Below are 23,998 nucleotides of genomic sequence, written 5' to 3'. Positions count from 1 at the left end.
TTGGGAGGGACACCCCCCGACTAGACCTGGCGGCCCAGTCGGATAATCCCCCTTCTTTTTTAGGGAGTGGAAAAAGAGAAGGGGAAAGAGGCCATGACTGGGTTAAGCTTGTCTCTATCTCTGGGTAGTCGACTTGTCCCCAAAAAGGGCCGTTCGACACTCATAACTGTGTTGGGGGAGATTACGTGTCGACCTGGTGTGCTGGCTATGAGGCACACAGCAAGTCTGCCCACCACACACCGCCAGTTCACGTAACACAGTTCAGCCTTGTGGCGTTTTGTATAGGGACCCCTAGTGTCACTACATCGACACCAACGTCGAGTGAGTGACAGATAGGGAACGTCATGGTTACTGGTGTAACCTCCGTTCCCTGATGGAGGGAACGAGACGTTGGTCCCTCCTGCCACAACGCTGAACTACCCGCTGAAATGGCCGGACCTTATATCGGTTCCTCAGCGTAAAACCTGAATGAGTGGTTGCATACCAGCTCCTTTTATACCCGTATGTTCGGGGGAGTGGCATGCAAATACCACTCGCCAATTTTCATTGGCCTTTTATCAAAGACCAGAGGTGTCTCGGGCTCCCAAGAGTGACCCCTAGTGTCACTACATCGACACCAACGTCTCGTTCCCTCCATCAGGGAACGGAGGTTACACCAGTAACCATGACGTTTAGAGGGGCAATATTTTTTCATGCCTGGTAACTAGGTCCCCATTAGTACAGCAAATTCACTTAGGAAGTCCTTGTTTTGCTGAGGTGGATGATATATAAGAGCAATGACAATGGGATTTACTAAGACTAATTGTAGAAGTTGCACTTCAAAGCTGTGATATAAGCCAGTAGGTAAAGATCTACAGTGAAAGGTGTCTTTAAAAACAGTCACTAGACCCCTTCCATGACCAGACAAATGCGGGGAGTTAAAAAAGTTACAGCATGAGGCACCAGTTCCGAGAATGGATATAACTCGCCTGGCTTAATCAAGGTCTCCATAACATATAAAAAATCCAGTGCTTGTGAGGTAAGAAAGTCATTTAGAATAAAAGTTTTGTTTACCAGAGACCGTGCATTAATAAGAGCCATCTTCAACTGCAATGAAACTTTCTCAGACTGTGTTTCACAGCACAGTGAACGAAGGTTATGAAGATTCACTCCTCCATGGCGGGAGCGAGGAAAGATCCAACGAGGAGGTGCAGAAAAGAATCCAGGAATAATAGCGTGCAGCCATCGATATAGGCCATCCTGAGGATGCCGGCCAGCACCGCATCAATGGGCGAGATGAGATCCACACAGAATGGAAGACGGTTGCGTGCCACAGTCCCATAACAGAGCCGATCTGAGTCGCACGGCAATGCCCCTGCGCTTTCCGTGCCTCCTTCGGCATCTTTGGCAAGACAAGTCCACAGAAGGCCAACACAGGTATGCGGGGGTATGAGAGGACAATGGTGTAAGGCAGAGACGCGGTCCACAAACATCACACTTGGGCAGAGCAGCGACCACACTACTAATGTTAAGTAGTGTTAAGCTGTCGTAAATCAATATAGAATTGCAGGAGTTTTGACAATGAGCTCAATGTTCTTCAGTGGCCTTCCCAGTCACAGAATCTGAATCCAATAGAACAACTTTGGCATGTGGTAGAATGGAAGATTCACAGCATGAATATGCAGCTGACAAATCTGCAGAAATTGCATGATGCAATCATGTCATCATGGACCAGAATCTCAAAGGAATGTTTCCAACATCTTGTGGAATCCATACCACGAAGAATTGAGGCTGTTTTGAGAGCAAAGTGAGGCCCTACCCAGTATTAGTATAGTGTTCCTAATAAAGTGTTCGGTGAGTGTATATGTAGTATGTAATTATCTAAAATTGTCATCCAGCTAATGCCTTTATCAAAAGTGCATGACACTACACCTTTTACACATGGACAACCTGAAGTTAGATGCCTAGTTTACAACAAGCACACAATGGTAATAGCTCCTGAACCACTTCTTAATGTGTTTGGACCTGCAATTTTAGTGTTTTTTTCATTTCAAGTCTCTGTGCTTGACATACAGTATCGGGTCAAAGAGGAATAGGGTTCAAAACAGTGTTACTATGAATGCAAATTTTAATACATTGAAAAAGACACTCTGTTAGCATAACATAAATATATATAAATAAATAAAAAATTATTTTGAATGTCAATGTACTAAAATAAAATATTTGATGCCATGAGTGTACCTTCATGTAAATGAAGGTACACTCATGGCATCAAATAGTTTTATTTTGAATGGCCATGGAAAATGAAGCAATGTGATAACAATTTTATCTGGTCACAAAAAGTAGTCCGTTAATTTACCTGATGAACTTTCACCTTTTGCTGACACTTTATGCTTCGCAGAGCTAATGTGTGTTTCTAAATCACTTGCACCTTTATTAGCAACTGACACATAAGTGCCAGCTTTGTCATACATTCTGCTTCCCATGGATCTCAACCTGGATGAAAGCATGAGAATTTATTTTGCAAACCTTCTGTAAATTTGCACTTTCGTTTGGGCATTGTTTCTACTCAGCTGTCATTTGCTGCTACTGTCAAGCAACTGTTTGATGCCGAACACAACAGCACTTCGCGCGTTTGCAGAGAGATTGACAGGCAGGAATTTGGCCAATAGTTGCTGCAAGCCTCTTATAATCGACCAATTGGTGTGAGAGAAGGGGTGACTTACAAAGAGGGGTTAAAGCAATGCAAATATGCGTGCACACACAATGAAGTATTAGACCAGATGCACATCATAATGCAACTAAAGCCGAATCCTGGACATTTTCACAAATTTAGAAATCCCGGCCAGACCCTTTTTTAAGGTCCGAAAAAGAGGACGTATGGTCACCCTAGTATAGAAGGCTCTCTAAGATCATTTTGGTTGTTGTTTACCCTCATAAATTACAGTATAGGAGCCTTGCTTATTGCCTCATTTTTGGCCTTACATGTTCAGACAGTCCATTTGTGAAGTCTGGAATGATTGCTTTGAAGATCCTCATTTTGAGAATTTCATCACACAATAAAATCTTCATCTGTGTGATTTTCACTGCTAATTAAAGTCCCTTTGGAATAGTGCTGACAGTAGAAAAAACTTTTCTTTTGTAAGTTTTGAAATGTGAATTTAGATTAGAACATACTGAGAATAGCTTGTGATGTCTTAAATGTGAAGTGTTCCATTTTTATTTTTTTTTTAGGTTAAAGCACTTTCTCCTATCCTAGAGACAACTAGCATAAACACTCTTTGCCATTTTATTTGCTCCATTCATTTGAGCGGACTGACATGTCAGCTTCTGTTTCAACCAATGGTTCATTAGGACGGGACTACCTGCTTGGTCAGCCAAGGGAAGACAGGGGTTTGATCAGAAAACCTGTGTGGAAGCCATTATTTTTGCAGTTCTGTTTAACAAACCTCAGTACTCAAGGGGACGATATAATTACCTTCAAAAGTCTGTGCCATTAAAATAGATGTGTTATTATTCTGGTAAGCTGCTATAAATATATTGATTTTAGCTTACTTGTTCAGCAACATTTTCTTCAAACTGTTGCTCCATCATGACAGTAGTTGGCTTGAAAGAGAAAACCCACCATAGAAGCGGAAAGTCACTAATATCTGCTATAGCACCCCTAGTTGCAATGTTAAGAATGAAACTTGTACATTTGTTGTGTTATGAATTGCGGTCTGGAACATTTTGAACACAACAACGCATGTAAATGACCTTAAGTAGCTAGAAGCGTCTGCCTTCCCATACTAGCATAGAGTACTCGAATGAATTTATTGTTGATGTGGAATATTAACATTTATTTTGAAGTAGTGCGTGAATTCAAATGATTTTAAAATCTTAGTATATGCATCAGCAAAAACAGCAATCAGTTAACTCGAAATTACAGCTACATCATACATTACTTTGGACAGGGTAGACACATATGCCATTCAGACATCATTCTCTACATTTGCATCTCGAAGATGTAATTTTTTGAGCATTTGCTCATCTTTAATAGGTGATAGGTTTTTGGACAGCAAGCAAAAAAACAATGTTAAATGCAATTACTAAAATTTGATCAGTTTATCAGTTTGTATACTCAATAATTATGTGATCTTTCCCACATTTGCTCTGACAGGCGTCTTGACAATGTATGTATGCTTACTGGGGATGGAGGCATTTCTCGTAATGGAAAGAGTGAGTCACTCTTGTTTGTGTTGATGTAGATTTATGTGATGATGTAAGTATGTGTTTATATTTGTGCTTGCAGAGGGCTCGGTGATCTGGCGCATGTTGACCTACCCTCCAGCTCGGCGAGCTCTCATAATGGGCTGTGGACTCCAGATGTTCCAGCAACTTTCCGGCATCAACACAGTCATGTAAGTCTCATTCACTTTATTCACTCAAATGCTGTTTGAATCTCAACTCAAGTCAAGGAGGCAAAATAAAGTACTGCTTCTCTATATCAAGGCTATTGTATCATTTGATTATTTTCTGAAGTCTATAACGTTAGTCAAGGTTTCTTGCATCAAAACAATCATAATCTCTGTTTTAAAACCTAGAAAGTTGCCTTCCTGTCTACTGTCTACATAGGCAGCTGCCTTCCAAGAGGCCATTCAGACCGAACGTGTTCTTGCACTAATAAAAGCTAGATTGCTATGCTGCATGGGATTCTGAGTTCGTCAAGCATAGATGGTTCTTGAAACCTTGCCCTTCCACTTGCACCGGAAGTAGTGAAAATAAGTGACAGACAGAATAGTAGAAGGCTCAAGTGGTTTATACATTCTTTGTTTGACATCAGAAAACATCGCTGCATCACTGCATCAAATCAGCCAGCACGAACGGTAGATGTTTTGTGGTTATTTGAATGTTTGTAACAAAAAAAATAAAGATAATGTGGTGTTGAAAAGACTACTTGAGCAGCTCTTTCATTATGACCAATAATCAAAACAAGTAAGTACAACCCCCCCCCAATATTTGTACCATGATTAATGGAAACAAGTAAATGCTTCACGCTGCAACACCCACCCCATAAATGCGTAATTTATTGAGAGATTTTTGAATGGGACTTTTATGGCACCGTAATTTTACAGCGCCGCTCTGACTCAAGTTCATCACTGCAGCAACAGCAGTAAGTGCTCCAAACAAACACTTTCTTTATTTCACAAAGTGAAATACATTTATGTGATGCCTTCATTCAACACCAAAACAAGCAGAAATTTCAGCATACAGAATTACGGATTCAACTAAGAAAACATGTTGCGGTAAGTTGTGGTGATAATGATAACGCGGGCTTGTTATGGTCAGTAATGGTCAGTCAGTTTCAACGTGATTCTGTGCATATGGGCTCTGTTGATCTCAGTTTTTAAGTACACATTTTCTTATATCAGTGCTGCAGTACATCAGTGCATATTAATCCATGTTACAAACTATCTACAATGGATGTGAGCGATGATGCATCGCAACACCATGCAAACGCATCCATGGTAGACAGCGTCATTGATTATAATGGAGCAATTTTTTTTTGTCACATCATGCCATGCCGCACCACGTGTCTGATGTAGACAGAGCGTTATTTTGCTCTGCTGATCGCGCGCTTGATAATGCAGCACAAGCATACAGCCATATGCATTATAAAGCATGTGTGCGATGTGTTTTTCTTAAGGTTAACAGAGAACAAGCTCTGAACTCCTTTTTGGTCTTGGATCTCCGGCAGCTTGCAATCTCTGTGGTTTTATCAATTTGGGGCCGCACCTGACCCAAGTGGAACCCCAGATACCGTACCTCCACCCGCCCCAATTGAGCCCCGCTCGTCGCAGCAACATCAGAACAGCCCCCAGATGCTGCATGTGCTGCTGCCAATCATTACTATAAATAATGATGTCATCCAAATTGGCAGTGGCCTACGCAGCGTGCGGTCTGAGGACCCTGTCCATAAGAAGCTGAAATGTACAAATCGAACGGAAGGTTGACTAATTGGTGTAAACCAAACGATGTGGAGAAGGCCATTTTTTCACAGGACATCGGCGTTAAGGGGATCTGTAAATATCCTTTTGTAAAATCCAGTGTTGAATAAAAGCGAGCCGCGCCCAACCGATCAAGCAGTTTGTCAATACGAGGCATTGGATAAGCATCAAATTTCAACACTGCGTTAACTTTTCTATAATCCACACAGAGCTGGACCAAGCCATCGCTCTTAGGTACCAGAACCACCGGGCTGGCCCAATCACTTTGGGATTCTTCTATTATTATTCTATTCGCCCATATAAAACATGGCCTTTAATTCTTCCCGTACTAACTGTTTTTTGTGATTGGGTAAGTGGTAGGGACGACTACGTACCACTACCCCTGGGGTTCTCTCAATGTGGTTTTTATGACATCAGTGTGGCTGGGGAGAGGCGAGAAAACATTAGAGAAAATATTTAGCAAATTATTAGTTTTACTCTCAGGTCAAGAACATATTGAATTTCATTTTTACTCTGTGAAGGTCCCTCCTCCCAATTTTCTTTCATGACATCTAACACGCTACGGGGCTTACACCCATACAACAATTCAAACAGCGAAAATCCCATGGAGGCTTATGGGACCTCTTGTACAGGGGTTCGAGCCACTTATCTCAATTCCGAGCATCTTCGTGCACAAACGTACGAATCATATTTTTTAAGGTCTGATTAAATCGTTCGACCAAGCTGTCTGCTTGTGGGTGATACACACTTGTCCAAATCGATTTAATACCCATTAATTAGTATAGCTCGCATAGTGTAAGTGACATAAAATTAGTGCCTTGATCAGTGAGGATTCCTTTTGGAATCCCCACTAGGGAGATAATTTTGAAGAGTGCCTCTGTAACACTATGTGCTGAGATGTTGCACAGCGGCACTGCTTCCGGATATTGCATTGCGTAATCCACCAGGACTAACGGAAAGTGATGCCCACGTGCTGTCTGTTCTAATGGCCTGACAAGGTCCATGTCAATTTGTTTGAAAGGAACCTCGATCAACGGAAGGGGGCGCAATGGCACTTTTTGAGCAGCCGGCGGATTCACCAGCTGACATTCACAGCATGCAGCACAACAGCGGCGAACATCCCCGTGAATGCCCGGCCAATAGAAATGGGCCATGAGACGGCTTAGTGTTTTCCTCTGTCCCAAGTGACCTGCCATCGGATTATGATGAGCCGCCTGGAATAAAATTTCCTGATGGCTCTTTGGTACCAACAACTGGGTTGTATCTTCTTTCGTGTGGGTGTCCTGTGCCACTCTATACAACCAATCTTTTATAATTGAAAAATATGGATATGTGAGTGTGATGCCCAGCTGAAGACGTTGACCATCAATCACTATCACTTGGTCAAACACGTGCCTCATGGTTTCATCTCGCGACTGCTCTAGAGGGAAATCCCCTACTGGGAATTCCCTGGGGGGGGATGACACCTCCCCTTCCCCAGCATCAGCCTGATGCAGAGCAGCCGCAGACGGCCCAAGCCACGCCTCCCCAGCCAGCACTTTGCACATCCCACACCGATTCTCTTTCTCACAGGACCCATCCACACACAAGCCGGCCAATTAGTTCCCAAAATTAGCGGATGGGTGAGGTGAGGACTATGCACTGCTTCAATATTATGCTTTTGTCCCCAGAACATTACTTTGACAGTCACTACAGGATAATCATGAATATCCCCGTGCACACACCTCCCCTCATCCGATTATTTGCCTCCAATGCCCTGGTTTGAACCAAGCATTGATGAATGGAGGTTTGATTACAACCTGAATCCAGGTTTCCCTTCGGCAACCGGGAGATGAACTGCTCCAGCACCACCAGGTTGATGACGTCATCGGCATTGCTGTCCTCCTTAGCCAGCACCCACTGCTGGCAGGTGTCACGGAGCTGCGGGGCAAAGGCAAATGGCGGCCAACCTCGCTCAGCGTCAAGGAGTGGAAGCGCTGGCAGTGTTCTACTGGGCTGCGGCCGACCAGTTGCAAGTTGGACTTCTTCAGTACCGAGTAGTCCAGGAAGCTGTTGCGCCACGATCTGGGCTTCCCCGGTCAGCAGCGGCAGAATGTGCACCGCCCACTTTTCCAGCGGCCACTTCAGAGCTTTGGCGTGTGCTCAAAGAGCTCAAGGTAAGCCTCTGGATGATCTTGAGGCCCCATCTTAGTGAGCAACACATGGGGGTGCGCTGCTGCCAGGGAAGCGGCGGCCACCCCCTCCTGGGGTACTAAGCTCCTCAGCACTCTATGGCCTGGGCACCTTTTCACCATCAAAATAACAACTATCAGTAGTCACACTTTACAAACCCACAGAAATCTATCACCAACATACAACTCTCTCTCCTCTCCTCTTTTTCTCTCCTTTCTGAGGCTGAGGTCTCTGAACAACTTCTTGCTAGCTACCCTTCTGCCTGTCCCCCCATTCCCTCCCATCTCCTCTAAGCCATCTCTCCTTTTATCCTTCCTGCAATCACACACATTATTAACACTTCTCTTCTCATTGGCACCTTTACCACTTCATTTAAGCAGGCTCAAGTAGACCCACTTCTTAAGAAACCCAGTCTACAACCAGCAATCTTAGAAAATTACAGACCGGTCTTTCTTCTTCCATTCATAAAAGCTGTCTTTTAGTCTTTCCCATTCATTTCCCTTGGTGGGTCAAAAATTAGTTATGTGTTACTTTTTTTGGCCACGTGGCCTAATCTCATCGAATCCAGTCCAGTTTTTTTGTGTATGTTCAGATGGCAAATGTAGGAAATGTAACCAAGCCTTGGCCCAGTCAGATGAAGGATGCCATTTTTATTAAAGGAACAAAATCAAAATGGGTTAAAAATGACCCGAACACCACATGAGGGTTAAATAAACAGAAGTGCTCACTGAAAACAGCTCATTCACAGACCATTTCATGTTCTATTTCAAGTCATTTCAAGCACATTTTGATTCTGTCATGACCAGAATGGCATTGATGAATTAATGTCAGGGTAATGACTAATCAAATCAGAGTGGAGACATTGCCACCTCTCACGTGACTTTTCACCTGTATTCCGTGGTTACATACTCACATTCACTCCACGGTTTAGGAGCTCAATAAGATCACAATGAGCTGAAGGGAGGCAAGAGAGGCGATGCCTCCTTCTGAAACTTTATCCACTGGCATCACTGTTGGACAGTGTAATTTTAGAAATATGACTGCTACACATTATTTGAGCTCACATTTCATAATATTTTATTCATGTGTAGTCGATTATTTTTCTCATCCAATTTTTTTGAGGAGGCACTGCCGTCCTTGCTTCCTCTAAAAAAAAAAATGGCACTAAGTGCAAGACAGTGACCATTCACATTCTAAGCCTTCTTGGTCCCATATTTATATATAGGCATTTCATGAAATTCTTCATAAAAGAGTTCTAAGGCATGGACCAAACCAACTAGTTCTGAGGTGAATCACAACATTACAAACTTTATTGAGAGCAAAAAAGTATTTGAAAATCGAGAAAAAAAAACAGAGGTACAACAGGTCTTTAATGACAAAATGAATTACAATGTGTGATGAGGCAGGCAAGGAATGAGGATCTAAACGCAGCTTTATTAACACAAAGTAACTCAGAATATAAGAAACCAAAACACAGGGAACCAAGCACAGAGCATCAAACAAAATATGCGACAAACTAACCAGGGAAAACAAGGGCTTAAATACACAAGGGAAAACAAGGAACACCTGGGGAAACAATCAGGGAATGAGGAACACCTGGGGAAACAATCAGGAAGAACCAATCATGAAATAAAACTACAAAGGACTACAAAACTAACACAGGAAACAGGAACGGGGAACTGAACAAGAATGTCAACATAAAAGTCTACACAAAAACAGGGAATACATGACCCAATGCCATTAAGCATTACATAACTTTAAAATGATAGAAAAGTATAATACTTTTTAAGTTTATTGAAAAATATTAAGATATATACAAATATACTGTACATAAAAGTAGTTATATAAGAGTGTATAAAATGCATAAGAATGTACGAGAATGCATGAATCATATAAGATTGTAGGGAGGCTGACTCAAATGTGTCATTCACAGTGCATCATTGGTGTGGGCAGTCACTGCAGAGATCTTTTGGCACACTTTGGTGGCCTGCGGTTCTCTGATTGGTGGATCGTTTCTTTTCGGGATCATGGGTGGTGTAGTTCTTTATCAGGAATTCTTCTATTAACCATGATTAAGTTACAATAACATGGACTCATGCCTTCAACAGAAACATATACCATTGATTAACAACCTTGGAGCTCACAATAGGTTTGTCTTTAAAGGTTTAACTGTAATTATCAATTAACCGTATGGAGAAAATAAATGGGATTTTTGTTTTTGTCTGGAAACCAGACTGTTGCACTCTATTGCTAGTCGGTGGCTGGTGGTATGAGGGGGGAGGGACATTCTCATTCTAGACAGCATTTGATTGGATATAAATCTATGTAGTGCAACATGAGTCATCGACATTTTGGTCCGTTTTCCCAGATAAGAAAATCTGTACTTTTCAAATGCATATAAAGTATCTTCTAACATTAAATGTGTTTGTAAGTTTATTTTGTCAACTTTGTAAACAAGCATATAGAGTAGATGCCCTTAAAGCCAACAAAAATTAACTTAAAGCTACGAAACACTTTTGGTTTTATGGGTTCTTTAAAGCTGTCAGCTTGGATAGCCTTCATATTTTGGTCAGATTAATGTTTGCTTGTGTCTGTTTGTGTGTTTGTGCATGTAGATTAGTGTGTCTATATTGGTGTATATAATCTGAGCGCAGTGTAATGTTCATTCCTTTCATTAGTGAAAAAGGTTAGTCCCCATGGGAGCATTTCAACCTCTTGCTCTGTCTGTTTTGCTTTTACCATCTCACTCAGTTTTACACACATACACACACAAACACATTTTTCTTACTGCCTTCAATGCTGAGTGCAAGTCCACAATACCCTCACCATTCTGTGCCTGTTCTCCATTGTGTCCCTTTACAGGCTTCATTGTGGAGATGGATGGTGACTGACATTGATCCAAACACTGCACAAGCAATCTGTTGCTTCATGAGACAGTCTGCATGCTACAGCCTTGCAGAACATTCATTTATATTCAGGGCTGCTACTAGGGAAACCAAGACCCTCCAAAACAAGCATGTAATCTTCATTATTTTTATATATTTTTAAATCAAAGGAGATGAAAAGCAAGACAACCTGTTTGATTCATGGCATAATATATTGTTAATATTATTGTGAAGTAAAACACAAAATTACCATCATTAATAACAAAAGTAAACAATTTTAGTAATATTTTGCTAAGGAAAGCATTACTATTACTATTGCTTATACTAAGAATTAGAGATTTTGTTTGTGCAACATGAATGATACTTCAGATGCGACTAGTTGAGGAGAGTTGTGCTATTACTTTTCTAAGTTATCTGACTTATTAATTTTATAAGGCAAATAATAAAATAGGCAAAATAAACAAACAAAAAAAACCAACAAAAAAACCAACAACAACAACAACAAAGAATCACACTGAAGGAGGGACCCAAGCAATATAAAAGAAGCTCTTTTGACTTTAGCCACATAGCAGTGGCAACTAGCAACCACCTAGAACACCCTTGTAACTGCACAGCAATATGCTAAAATCACTTTGTTGAACACCTTAGCAACTGCATAGCAACATCCGGGCACCCACCCAAAATACCCATGCATCTGTATTTTTTTTTTTTTTTGAAAATGTAAATAGTTTCTGTCTAATAGATTATTCGTTAATGTATATTCAAATACATTTTTGTTACTAAACTTTAATTTTAAAATATTGAATCATATTTGAATGTGCATCCACTGCTGGCCTGTTAAAACATTTATTATGTTTATTAATGGCTTATTAATGACTTATCAGTGGTAGATAATTTACTCAAAACACTACTTACTACTCTAAAATGTTAATCAGGTTACTTTACTAATTTCTTCATGGAAAAAGTAATCACATTACTAATTACTTAATTTTTAAGTTATTCTCTAAAACTCTGTTTATCGGCTCAACAATTTTAAAATAATGTCCATATTTCCTCCTTGTTCATCGCTGCATGCAAGATAATATATACAGATGTACATATGAACATAATTCATGTTTTAAATGTATAATTTTACATAAATTACATTTTTAGAAATATGTGTAACCAAAGGAATGTACTTGAAAGTAATGAACTTAATTGAAAGTCAGTAACTGAAATTTGAATTTAAAATATAATGCATTACACTACATTTTTTACATAAAAAATCATATTACAGTAATTACTTTGTTATCAGATTATACCCATACTGCTTATTACTAAAAAAGTGTTACCAATAATATTCAAAATGCATTGCAAAACGAGTCCTCCAGATGTTGTGTATATTGTAACACTGAGTAACTAATCACACACACACACACACACACACACACACACACGTTGGTTTCACTTTATTAGTGAGGACTCACAGGAACGGAGGTAATGAAATTTGCTGTACACTAATTGTTAATCTTACCCTCCCACAGACCTGTTGATATCAGTAGATTTAGAGCAAAACATAATCAAAAAATTTCAAATAGTGAAGACCATTTCAGATGTCCTCACAAGTAATTTTTGACAGGTTTGTCTATATATACATTTTATCTTCACAACTTTAACCAAGCACGTACACACACATTGGTTAGTCATCGTGACATTCTGCACAATTACGACCCAGCCGCGATGTTGTTATGGTTTCTGTCATTATAATGCTGCCTCTGAGGTCTTCACCACATGCGAGAAAGACAAATGGCTGTTGAACTCAGTTTTGTCTTGTGGAGTGTGGCAGCCGTAAGACCTTTGAGAAAGCCTCATAACTTTAAATGTCAGTGTGAGGTGTGTGTACCTTCATCTGGAGTGAATGAGGCAGTCTGCCGACCAGCATGAGTCTCCTACAAAAGAACATTATGTATTTGAGATCATCTGATATACACCTGTGTGAACATCCATGTTTTCGGCATTGTAGTGGTTTTATTGTACCATCAGAACACAACTAATGATATTTTAGTACATGCAGTCTAGTTACTTAAAGTAGAAGTTCACCCAAAAATGAAAATTCTGTATTTACTCTCTCACTCGCCCTTTGTCTGACTTCAGAAAGTTTTGGAAGTTCAGAACAAGCCATTTTCCCAGCTTAGTTTCTATACATGGTCTTTTTGAACTGACGGGAGTTGTGAGTTCTGAAAATAACATGTTTATAATGGTTGCATTGACTACTAAATTAGTCGATTAATTCTGCCACTAGTACATATGTAGAGTCTGTGTCAACCAGTTAACCAGTTAGGATTAAACGCACTTCAATTGTGCTTTTTCTGTAAATGGTGACATCAAGACAAAAATTTCCATCCATAAACTTTAAACTTTGTATAGTAATCTGTGGCGGCCAAATATACTGTACACTCATCGACCACGTTATTAGGCACACCTGAACACCTACTTATTCATGTGATTATCTTATCAGCCAATTGTGTGGCAGCAGTGCAATGCATAAAACCATGCAGATATGGGTAAAGAGCTTCATTTAATGTTCGCATCAACCATCAGAATGGGGGAAAATGTGACCGTGGCATGATTGTTGGTGCCAGATGGACTGGTATGAATATTTCTGTAACTGCTGATCTCCTGGGATTGGTGAAGAAATGAAATAAAACTACATGATCTCAGAATGGTGCCCAAAAAAAGAAAAAAAAAGCATCTAATGAGCAGCAGTTCTGCAGACGGAAATGCCTTGTTGATGAGAGAGGTCAACGAAGAATGGCCAGACTGGTTCGAGCTGACAGAAAGGCTGTGGTAACTACGGCAGTGGGCACAGGCTCACCAAAACTGGACAGTTAAAGACTGTAAAAACTTAGCCTGGACTGATGAATCTCGATTTCTGCTGAGGTACACAGATGGTAGGCCCACTGCAGCCTCAGCTTTCTGTTCTTGGCTGACAGAAGTGCAACCCAACATGGTCTTCTGCTGTTGTAGCACATCCACCTCAAGGTTCAACGTGTTGTGCATTCTGAGACGTTATTCTGCTCACTACAATTGTACAGTGTGGTTATCTGAGTTACTGTAGCCTTTCTGTCAGCTCGAAAATGTCTGGCCATTCTCCGTTGACCTCTCTCATCATCAAAGTTTCTGTCTGCAGAGCTGCCGCTCACTGGATGTTTTTTGTTTTGGGCACCATTCTGAGAAAATTCTAGAGACAGTTGTGTGTGAAAATCCCAGGAGATCAGCAGTTACAGAAATACTCGTACCAGCCCGTCTGGCACCAACAATCATGACACGGTCGAAATCACTGAGATCTAACTTTTTCACCATTCTGATGGTTGATATGAACATTAACTAAAGATCCTGACCCATAACTGCATGATTTTATGCATTGCACTGCTGCCACGTAATTGGCTGATTAGATAATCGCATGAATAAGTAAGGTGTACAGGTGTACCTAATAAAGTGGTCGGTATTTGGAATTGCGCGAAAGTGAAAATAAAGTTATGGCCATATGATTTCCGTGAAGTAGAAAACGAGGACGGCATCACGTAATTAAGTTATAAAAATGGAATTTAGAGTAAAACACGGAATTATACAAAAGTTAAATGACAAATTGACAATTCATCAAACTTAAATCATGATATGGCCAAGTGTTTATTAAACTGCAAAACCCAACTTGTATGTTTTCATAGTACAATAAAATCCATAAAAATTCAAGGAAATTTTTTTCATGTAATTTTTTAAAAACATTTTAAATGAAAAAAGGCTCATGTCAGAAAGCAACTGCATTAATGATGGTACTTTTCCACAACACACAACAGGGGTTTGAAGCTGTATGGCCTGTAGGCTCAAGACCCATGTAGACCTTGACGACATTCATCTTTATCTCACCTTATCTCACAGAGACACTCACCAATTACTTCCTCTACTCATATCAGTACACCTCCCCCATCTCCATTTCTCACCACCTGACATCTTTGTTGATTCCTTGACTCACATTTAGAAATCATGGGGTGAATTTGCCATACAGGGTTACAGTCGAGGGCTCTTCAAACAGTTGCTATTTTCAGACGGGAGTTCATTTCAAACCTTGGCATGAGTCCACGTCTTTCGCCATTTCCTGCTCAACATCTATCTTTTAGTTTATTTGTGTGTGGAGGCATATGTAGGGAGGTTGGCTGCACTGTAGATAACATATAGCCCTGACTACGTTAATGGTTACATAAATCTGAAGGTCAATTTCAGCTTCAAATAGAATGTTTTAATCATCCATATCAAGGTTGTCTGATGATCCAACCTACATAAGCTATGCAAGTCAAGAAAGAAGTTTCTATATTGGTTGACAAAAGCAGACAATTGCTAATTCATTTGGTTACAGTGGACTGATCTTGATAAAGTTATCACACTGATTTTGTGATGTGAGGTGAAAAACGTAATAGCTGAAACAACCATACCATTTTGTGGTGATTCTGACACTTTCAGCTAACGTGTCGACTCCTGTGCTTTACTGGACTCACTCCGGTCTTCCTTGTTCAAAGTTAAACACTCTATCAGTTAAGCTTCCATGCAGCTGAGTCATGTTGGAGTATATAAGCATGAATGTAGTCGGCTATGGAATACAAACGTTAAAATGACAAACGTTAAAATGTCTGAAGCGCAACACAGTGCCGTGGAAATGCTGATGCTTCACTCCAGCGAATCATGTGAATGCAGCTTTAATTTGCTGCATGTGATATTGTTGACAGAACTTCCATGGGAGAGACCTTTCCTGGCGCAGCGGTCCTTCATCAGTGCCATGTGTCATGTGTTTGGCTTTTAGGTGATAGTTAAGACTTCACATGCTTCAGTAGTAATTAAATTCTGCTTTACAAAGGCTGAAAAGCTTTAATTTTGTATGTTTTGTTCAAACAAAAATATGGTTAAGAAGTCCTTATGCTTCCTCCATCACTTGATCATTGATATGTAATTGCTGTTGTGTGTTTTTGGTGTGTACATCAGTGTAGAGATCCAAGACACATCACAAAGGTTCCGTCCTATTCCAACCAGTGTTAAGAATTCACACGGAGCTGAATAAAATGTCAGAATCTAATGTCAAAATTGGTAAATGCGTGAATCACGTTAAAATAAAAATAAATAACGTGTTAAACATTTTAAAATTAATTGCATGCGTTAACACGTTAATTTCGACAGCTCTAAAAAAATTATTATTAATATCTGTAACTGTATTTTTACTAGTAGACTATTCAAAACACAGTTACAGAAATCTACAATTAATTTCTTACTAATTTAAATTCCAGTTTACAATCAACAATGTACTACTTTTTATTATTTTTTTATATCAATAATTACATTGTTACTAGTACAAATGTCCATTCATGACATCAACAACTGAATTACAACTAGTACAACTTTTATATATATATATATATATATATATATATATATATATATATATATATATATATATATATATATAAAATCTGTAATTTGGTTTTCACTAGTGGTAATGTTAATTTCAGATATCTGTAATGTGATTTTAACTTGTGAAAAGCCTTTTAATATATCTTTAATTACTCTCCAGTTTAATAAAATCTGAAATCCATTTACAGATATCAAAATTGATAATCAAAAAAAGCATTATTACTAGTACTAGTAATTTTATTGTTGATATCAGGAATGGACATTGGCATTAGTAACAATGTAATTATTGATAGCAAAAATGATAATTTGTACTAGTAAGAAGTACATAGCTGATATGTGAAATTGGAATTTCTACTTGTACAAAATTAATTATAGGTACCTGTATTAATGTTTTGAACAGGAGTTCTAACAGTACAGATCATTATGGAATTCTATAGTAAAAATGCAGTTACATGTGTCAAAAATGTTTTACTAGTTGAAATTCCAATTTTTAATATCAAATAATTACATCTTTTTAAACAACTTTTTTTTCACCCCTTTTCTCCCCAATTTGGCATGCCCATTTCCCAGTGTGCTCTAAGTCCTCGTGGTGGCGTAGTGATTTGCCTCAATCTGGGTGGTGGAGGATGAATCTCAGTTGCCTCCACGTCTGAGACAGTCAATCTTATCACGTGGCTGTTGAGCATGTTACTGCGGAGACCTAGCGCGTGTGGAGGCTCATGCTATTCTCCGTGGCATCCACGCACAACTCACCTTGCACCCCACCGAGAGCGAGAACCACATTATAGCGACCACGAGGAGGTTAACCCAACATGACTCTACCCACCCTAGCAACCGGGCCAATTGGCTGCTTAGGAAGCCTGACTGCAGTCACTCAACACGCCCTGGATTCGAACTTGCGACTCCAGGTGTGGGTGTCAGCGTCTTTACTTGCTGAGCTACCCAGGCCCCCCTTAAATTTAATTTTTACTAGTGCAAATGTAATTAATGATATTAAAAATGAGCATTTTCACTAGTAGAAATTCCATACCTAATATCAAAAATTCACATTTTAACTAGTGAAAATTGAATTGAATATCTGTAATTCATATTTTGCACATGATTAAATGTTGATGTGGTTTGAATGATTGGAATGCTATCCATCTCAAAGTGTTTTGGATTTTGGATTTACACTTGGTCTTTTCATGATTGGACAGCTCACCACTCAATAAAATCATATGTAGTGACAAAGTCTTAATCCCCCCATGTTCCTCACCAAGCCACTTTAAGACGAGTAGCTCTGCAGTGAAGATAATTTGAACAAATCCACAGAGGTCACTGACCCACTGCCAGCAGTGCTGTATTATAAAAAGAAAGAAAGCCCTGGCAATAGTGTGGGAGAAGACACTTCTCTTTATCCATCTTTATAGTGAGAACATATCAAAGACTTGCTCTCTATTCTTTTCATTTCCTGACCTTTGACACACTGATTACCATAAACAATACCTCATACCTCTGTCATTGTGCTACAGTACTGTGCCCTCTCTCTTCTCTTTTATCAGGGCTTTTTAGCATTTTGTTTTGTTTTTTTAGTGTTTTTTTACACAAGATCCGTTTTTCAGAATTGTTAAACATTAAACCCCATTCTCTGAACGAAATGCTCAGTGGCCTAAACCACTTTTGTTGAATCAATCACTATTTTGGCAAAACCTTAATCAAGTTCAGGTAGTTAGACACCATTTGCAAATCTCATCCACTCTTTTTGCAAAACTCTAAACACATTCTCACTCACTAAAACACATTTTACACAGCACAGTTGTCGTCATTTACATACAATGACGCAAACTTCTTTACACCTGTTTCTAATGATGTGATCAAACCAATTGCACAAAATACATGAAGCACAAAGACATGAGGCTGAGGCACAGTGAATCCAGTGGCGGCCCGTGCATTTAAAGTCTAGGCCTTCTGTATGATTCATGCCATTAAGAAAACACAGTTTCACAATGAATAAGACACCCTATGCCTTTGGGCATCATACATTGTGTCGCAGCTAACTAGTAATACCAATTGACATTTTAAAAACATGTTCACGCACGAAAGCCAAAACTTGAAACGACATTTAATGCTCAAGCAAGCCTAATCTTAACTGCAGCATGACTGTTTTGTGAAATCAACGTCTCCCGAATAGACATTCAAAAATCATAATTTTTCAGATGAATCTACCAAGGAGGTCTATAATACCTGAAAAAAACTGATCTACTAATATTTGCTATTTAAATGTTTCATTAACTTTCATTTCGTCAGGATACACGGTTATGCTGCGTTCCATTCAATTTGGATGTGGGATATTCCTGCATGATATCATCTACCATAAATGCATTCCATTCCCCGATATTCAGACAAAACTGCAGTGCTCCCGTTAGCTTAGCAGGGGTTTGACTCTCATTAGAGATGTCTCCTAGCAACCCAACTAATAAACAATGCTGCAGCGCTAGCATTTGTGCTACAGGTGTTCGATTATCAAAAGAGATTATAATGTTTTTGTGGCGGGGGGGCGTGGTCAAGCGTCCGTCCGGAGAGAGAGAAAGCGGTAAGGGTGCTTGCACCTGAGCTAGATTATGTTTAACACCTGTCTCTAATTCCAGTGTGCATGGGGAGAGCAGCATATAAGCAGCCACGCAACCAGCAGAGACAGAGGGAAAGTCTGGCATAAGGAAGGCCATGGTGCTCCTGAAGCTGAAGCTGTTACATTTGATCTGTTATGTTTGTGAAGCTGATGTGTTTAAGTGACTACATGCCTGTAAAGGTGATGAGTTTGTGAAGTTGTAAAGCATTGAAGTGGCCAATTAAAAGTCCTACCTGAGCTTGGAAAAACTTGCTTCCCTGTGTTATCCTTCCCTACTGCTGTGAAGCTGTTCTACACTTTTATACACCTGTTTCTGCAGGCATTTGTTAAACAAGCTTTAATACCATGTAACGAGGAAACAAACTCATTTATCGATATTACATAATAAAGTGAATGTTTATCACTTACTTTGTATATCTCCCTGAGTGTCGACATGTTTGTGTGACATCATGCACCTGCATATCGGCGAAATCAGTGTTGATAATTTCTGCACGAGCGTACAAGTTGTAATTCTGACTTAAAGATGCATTCCATTGCACTTTTCCTAGTAGGAAGTTGTCAAATCCGACTTTCCGAGTTGAATGAAATGCAGCACTACTTTTCAAAACTTGATCCGACACTGAATTCTCAAGCAGCCTAATTTACACTTAGAAAACTCCTGATGTTGAATATAACAATGCAAAAAGCACTTACCAATTTGCTTGAAGTGAAATCAGTCCTCCTTTCCTGTTTAATAAATTAAGCAATCACACTGTCAAACATCTTGTGTTTTTAAATCCATAAGGATCTCTTTCTCAATGGCAATACCAGCAGTGATGACAGCCGACTCGTCAGACAGCTTGATCTTACGCCTTCTGCTCTTAAATTACGTACATCACTTAAAGCATGATTGCGTCACTCAAGACCAGCTAGAAGGCCTCGACCAGGACATATCCTAAAGATCACACCCATCAAGAACAAATAAATAAATCTGATTGGCTGATGAATCTGACAATCTGACTTTAGTTGCCCATTCATTTGCACTGTTGGGGGATTCTGAAGAAATTCAGAAGGCCTGACAGGGAGGAGCTCAAGCTCATGTGCTGCTTCGGGCATGCGATTTGTGAAACAGATATCACACTTTGCTTGTAAGCATCAAGGAATAAATTCTGACTGGATAAACTTTTAATTTTTCTCTATTTGTTTTATAGATTAATTAAGAGTGGAAAGCGATTAAAAATACATAGGCAAAAAAGGTGATTGAGAATGAAAGGATGAAAAATATTTATTTATTTGGCATGTAAGGCCAGCTTCTCTGCTGGCTTTGCTGGCCCTGAGAATTCGCCACTGAGTGAATCTCTTATTGACTGATTTTGCAGTTGCACAATATTTTTGAGTGTACTGTAATGTGCTTTTCTTTGTTCTTTGGGATTTTGCAGTTGGACTACTGTATTTTTACAGTATGCAAGTGCTGAATATACAGACATTCAATACTGTATTACTTGTAGTACTTACAGTATACAATATATTCACTGTACTAAGTTGTGATTACTAAAATGTGCTTACTATATACAATAATAAAGTGTAAAAAAAATCTGTAACTACATGCCCTGGATGCTGTTCTCCATTTTTTTGATGTAGTGTCTAATGAATGCTCTGTAGTGTTTATATATTGACTGGCTGTGTGTATGATCTGAAAGCATTGTTTGATTTGGAGCACAGATGAAATGGTCTTGAGGCAGTTGCTCTTAGCAATTGTGAAAAACTGTAAAAGTAAGTGCCTCGCCGTAACCCAGATTTTTGCTTTTTTTTTTTAAAGAAATGAGGGACGGTTTGAAATGAATTTTGTAGTAATCAGTATTATGCCACAAATGCGGATGATTGAACTTTACTTGTATTGAACCCGGAATATTCCATTAAGTAATGTTACATTCCCGTGTGTGTCTATATGAGATGTGTGTGTGTCGTTCTGCACTGTCTCCGGCATTTCGTATTCTATTACTTTCCAGACATCACCCATTGGTTGTTTCCACTGGAGTCCCCTCTGACATTATCATCTTCTCCACTAATTGCCATAGACCGCCGACTTTAAAACCCCGCCAAAACCCATTCGCATGAGCTCCAGCTGTGTTACTGTACTCTATTCATTCATTTTTGCAAAGAAATCAATCCATTCATTTTTGTTTGATATTGTACGTTCTCCGTCTTGTCTTTCTTATCTATTGTCGGGCTTTACTGGTTGTTTAGATCAGTGTTACTATCAGAAATAATTAATAATTATTTCTGTAGTTATTAATTAATATTTAAATTAATTAATTGGATCTAACTCATTAAAACCTCATATGGGGCTCCAGTAAATGTAGTGTGCTACGTTTAGGAGCAAGTTTGGTTATTAGCAATAATTAATAATTATCAAAGATAATTACTAATTATTAAAATCAATAGAACATTGATGAGAATCAATGTTAGCTTTTTTAATCCTTTAAAATCAACAATTATCAAAGATAATCATTAATTGTTAACATCAATGAAACATTAATTACAATTAACACTAGCTTATTGATCATTCAAATTCAACAACCATCAAAGAAAATTATCAATTATCAAAAATCAATAGAATATTAATAAGGATTAACATTGACGGGGCACCACCCTGGAATTAGGGACTAATAACCAAATAGTAAAACAGTCTCAATATTAGATTGTTTTCTTAGGAAAATCGGCATCTGAAGAATATCGATTTTCGGGAAAAAAAAACAATGAATGAAGGTTTGAATCCGAGCACTGACATCCCATCAGCATGACACAGGCGTATGCAAAACCAAAACAAACCAAAACACTTCTCTTTGTAATATAAACAAAGTTTATTTATGCAGTAATATCAATTAATAATTAATACAATGCAGTCAATAAACTTCCGACTTACAACTACAAACTAAACAGTGATATGATTAGATATGGAAATAAAATAATCCTATAACACATAAGGTGTGTGTGTGACAGTGTGTGTGTGTGTGTGTGTGTGTGTGTGTGTGTGTGTGTGATTAGTAAGAGAGAGAGAGAGAGAGAGAGAGAGATGAGACGATTAAGTGACAGCCCTAAAGCTGATTTCACGATAGCGGGAGAGAAAGCAGCTGTGTTCATCACTCAGAGACGCGGTTTTACGAGCGGGGCTCGTAAAAGTCCTGCGTTATTTGACTCTTTAATGGATGAACTCAGTTTCTGTTTCACCCGCGATGGCGAAATTGCACAATCCAATTTGGTTGGACCACAATACAGCAAAACAAATTTGTGATAATTAATACCCTGAGTATTAATAATGAGCGGACATGGCGGTCCATAAACTGTACAAGCAAAAACCTTGAAACACAAGAATAACACGCTATAATATTCTATCTCTGCCCAGACGTAACCTCTTACTTGAATCGCATGAGGACACAGGTAGAATGTGTTTTCCTCCTTCCTTTAACTTTGACCCGGTTCCTTGAGGCTCGGGTGATGACGGGAGGCCGTTTCCTCGCTCTGTCGGCAGGTGGTACGGCTGTTGATTCTCGGCGGGCGGTACGGCTGTTGATTCTCGGCGGGCTGGCGGAGAACTCAGAAATGTCGACTTGATTGAAGATGGAAGAGAAATCTTTAATCTCTTCGCCTCTGTAGGCAAACGGATGAAGATCGGTTGAACACAGAGTAATCTCAACTCGTCCAGCGAGATGGAGATTGTATGGCTACAGTTTCAAGTCAGACATTACTTCCTTGTGCCACGAGGTTGCACCTGAGAGCAGCAAAAAGCTACGTCCATATTTGGTGAACTAAGTCGCTGGAAGCAAATTCTGGATGCATTTCAGAATTATTTCAACTCCTGATGATGTCATGTTTGAGGGACGTTCTGTTGTGTGCCTCATCCAATAGGAGTTGAGCGCTCGATCCTTTAGTGAGCAAGGCTTCATGGATCTATAGTTTGTTTTGGACTCCCTTTGTTTGATTTTGGCGCGATTTTTATCAGTAAAATTTACGACTTAGAAGGTGGGGGCTTGAGTTATGTTTTTATGACTGTGTTAGGCCTGCCTTTGTCTTCTATCTGAATACATGAGGCCCAGCATTCCCCCCTTTGTTCTGAAGAGTTGGTTGTTGTCCAGCATCTTTAGAGCAACTGAAGGGCCGAACAGTTCTTGTCGGTTCACAGTAAACTGTGGGTTACGCCATCCATGTATTCCTGATAGGAAAGAAAAATGGTTGCACAGTCCATACAGTTCATTAGAGTTCACAGAGGCTTTATCGTCTGGACAGAGATTGAGGCACACCTGGGCATAGAACTTCTAGCTAAATCTAAAACTACATTCATCACACATAAACATTTCAAGTTATTGGAAGGCACAGCATTAACCATAACACAATCCTTTGTTGTTCTTTGGTCATAACACAAAATCAAAGTAGAACCTGACATTGGTTACTAGGAACAAAATGTTAGAGGAAAGGAGGGTTAAAGGTTAAAAGGCTTATCCTTGGAAATGATGGGGTTAACCTGTGGGATGGGCTCAGACTGGTGTGTAAAACGCGGCTGTATGAGAAGTGAGTCCAGTCTGGCCTGTAGGTGTTGAATGTACCTGTACATGGCGTGTACAATAATTGCGATGATGATCCAACCACTAAAGAGGAGCCAGAGGGCAACCAAACTGATAGGGTGTTCTCGGTAAGATGACGATCTGCTTATGTGACTATGAAATATAGTGGTCAAGCCAGTCGGTTTGAGACTGAACTTCACTAATTCCATCCCTTCAGCCTGAAGCTGCTGTTGAAGGGTGTCATCAACGGTGAGGCTGTGACCTCTAAATGCGTCCATGATCTCAATTTCTGCGTCATTTTTGTCAACGTTGAGATGATGGAGGACAACATCGTCAATGTACACGGTGGCTCCTTGGGGAACCATTAAGAACACTGTTTGGTTTGGTAGC

General features: G+C 39.6%; 1 protein-coding gene across 1 annotated transcript in view; it reads left to right on the top strand.

The window, feature by feature from the left end:
• The window catches only part of LOC127435354 (proton myo-inositol cotransporter-like), a 142,538-nt gene that overhangs the window by 64,573 nt on the left and 53,967 nt on the right, over positions 1–23,998 (top strand). The window contains exon 4 of the mRNA XM_051688786.1: positions 4,271–4,379. Within this exon, the coding sequence (XP_051544746.1) occupies positions 4,271–4,379 (109 nt within the window). The remainder of the gene's footprint in view (positions 1–4,270; positions 4,380–23,998) is intronic.

This window comes from Myxocyprinus asiaticus, chromosome 45 (genome assembly GCF_019703515.2).
Source record: "Myxocyprinus asiaticus isolate MX2 ecotype Aquarium Trade chromosome 45, UBuf_Myxa_2, whole genome shotgun sequence".
NCBI classification, from domain to species: Eukaryota; Metazoa; Chordata; class Actinopteri; order Cypriniformes; family Catostomidae; genus Myxocyprinus; species Myxocyprinus asiaticus.
The sequence above is the reverse complement of the archived record's forward strand: the minus strand, read 5'-3'. Positions and strand labels throughout refer to the sequence as shown.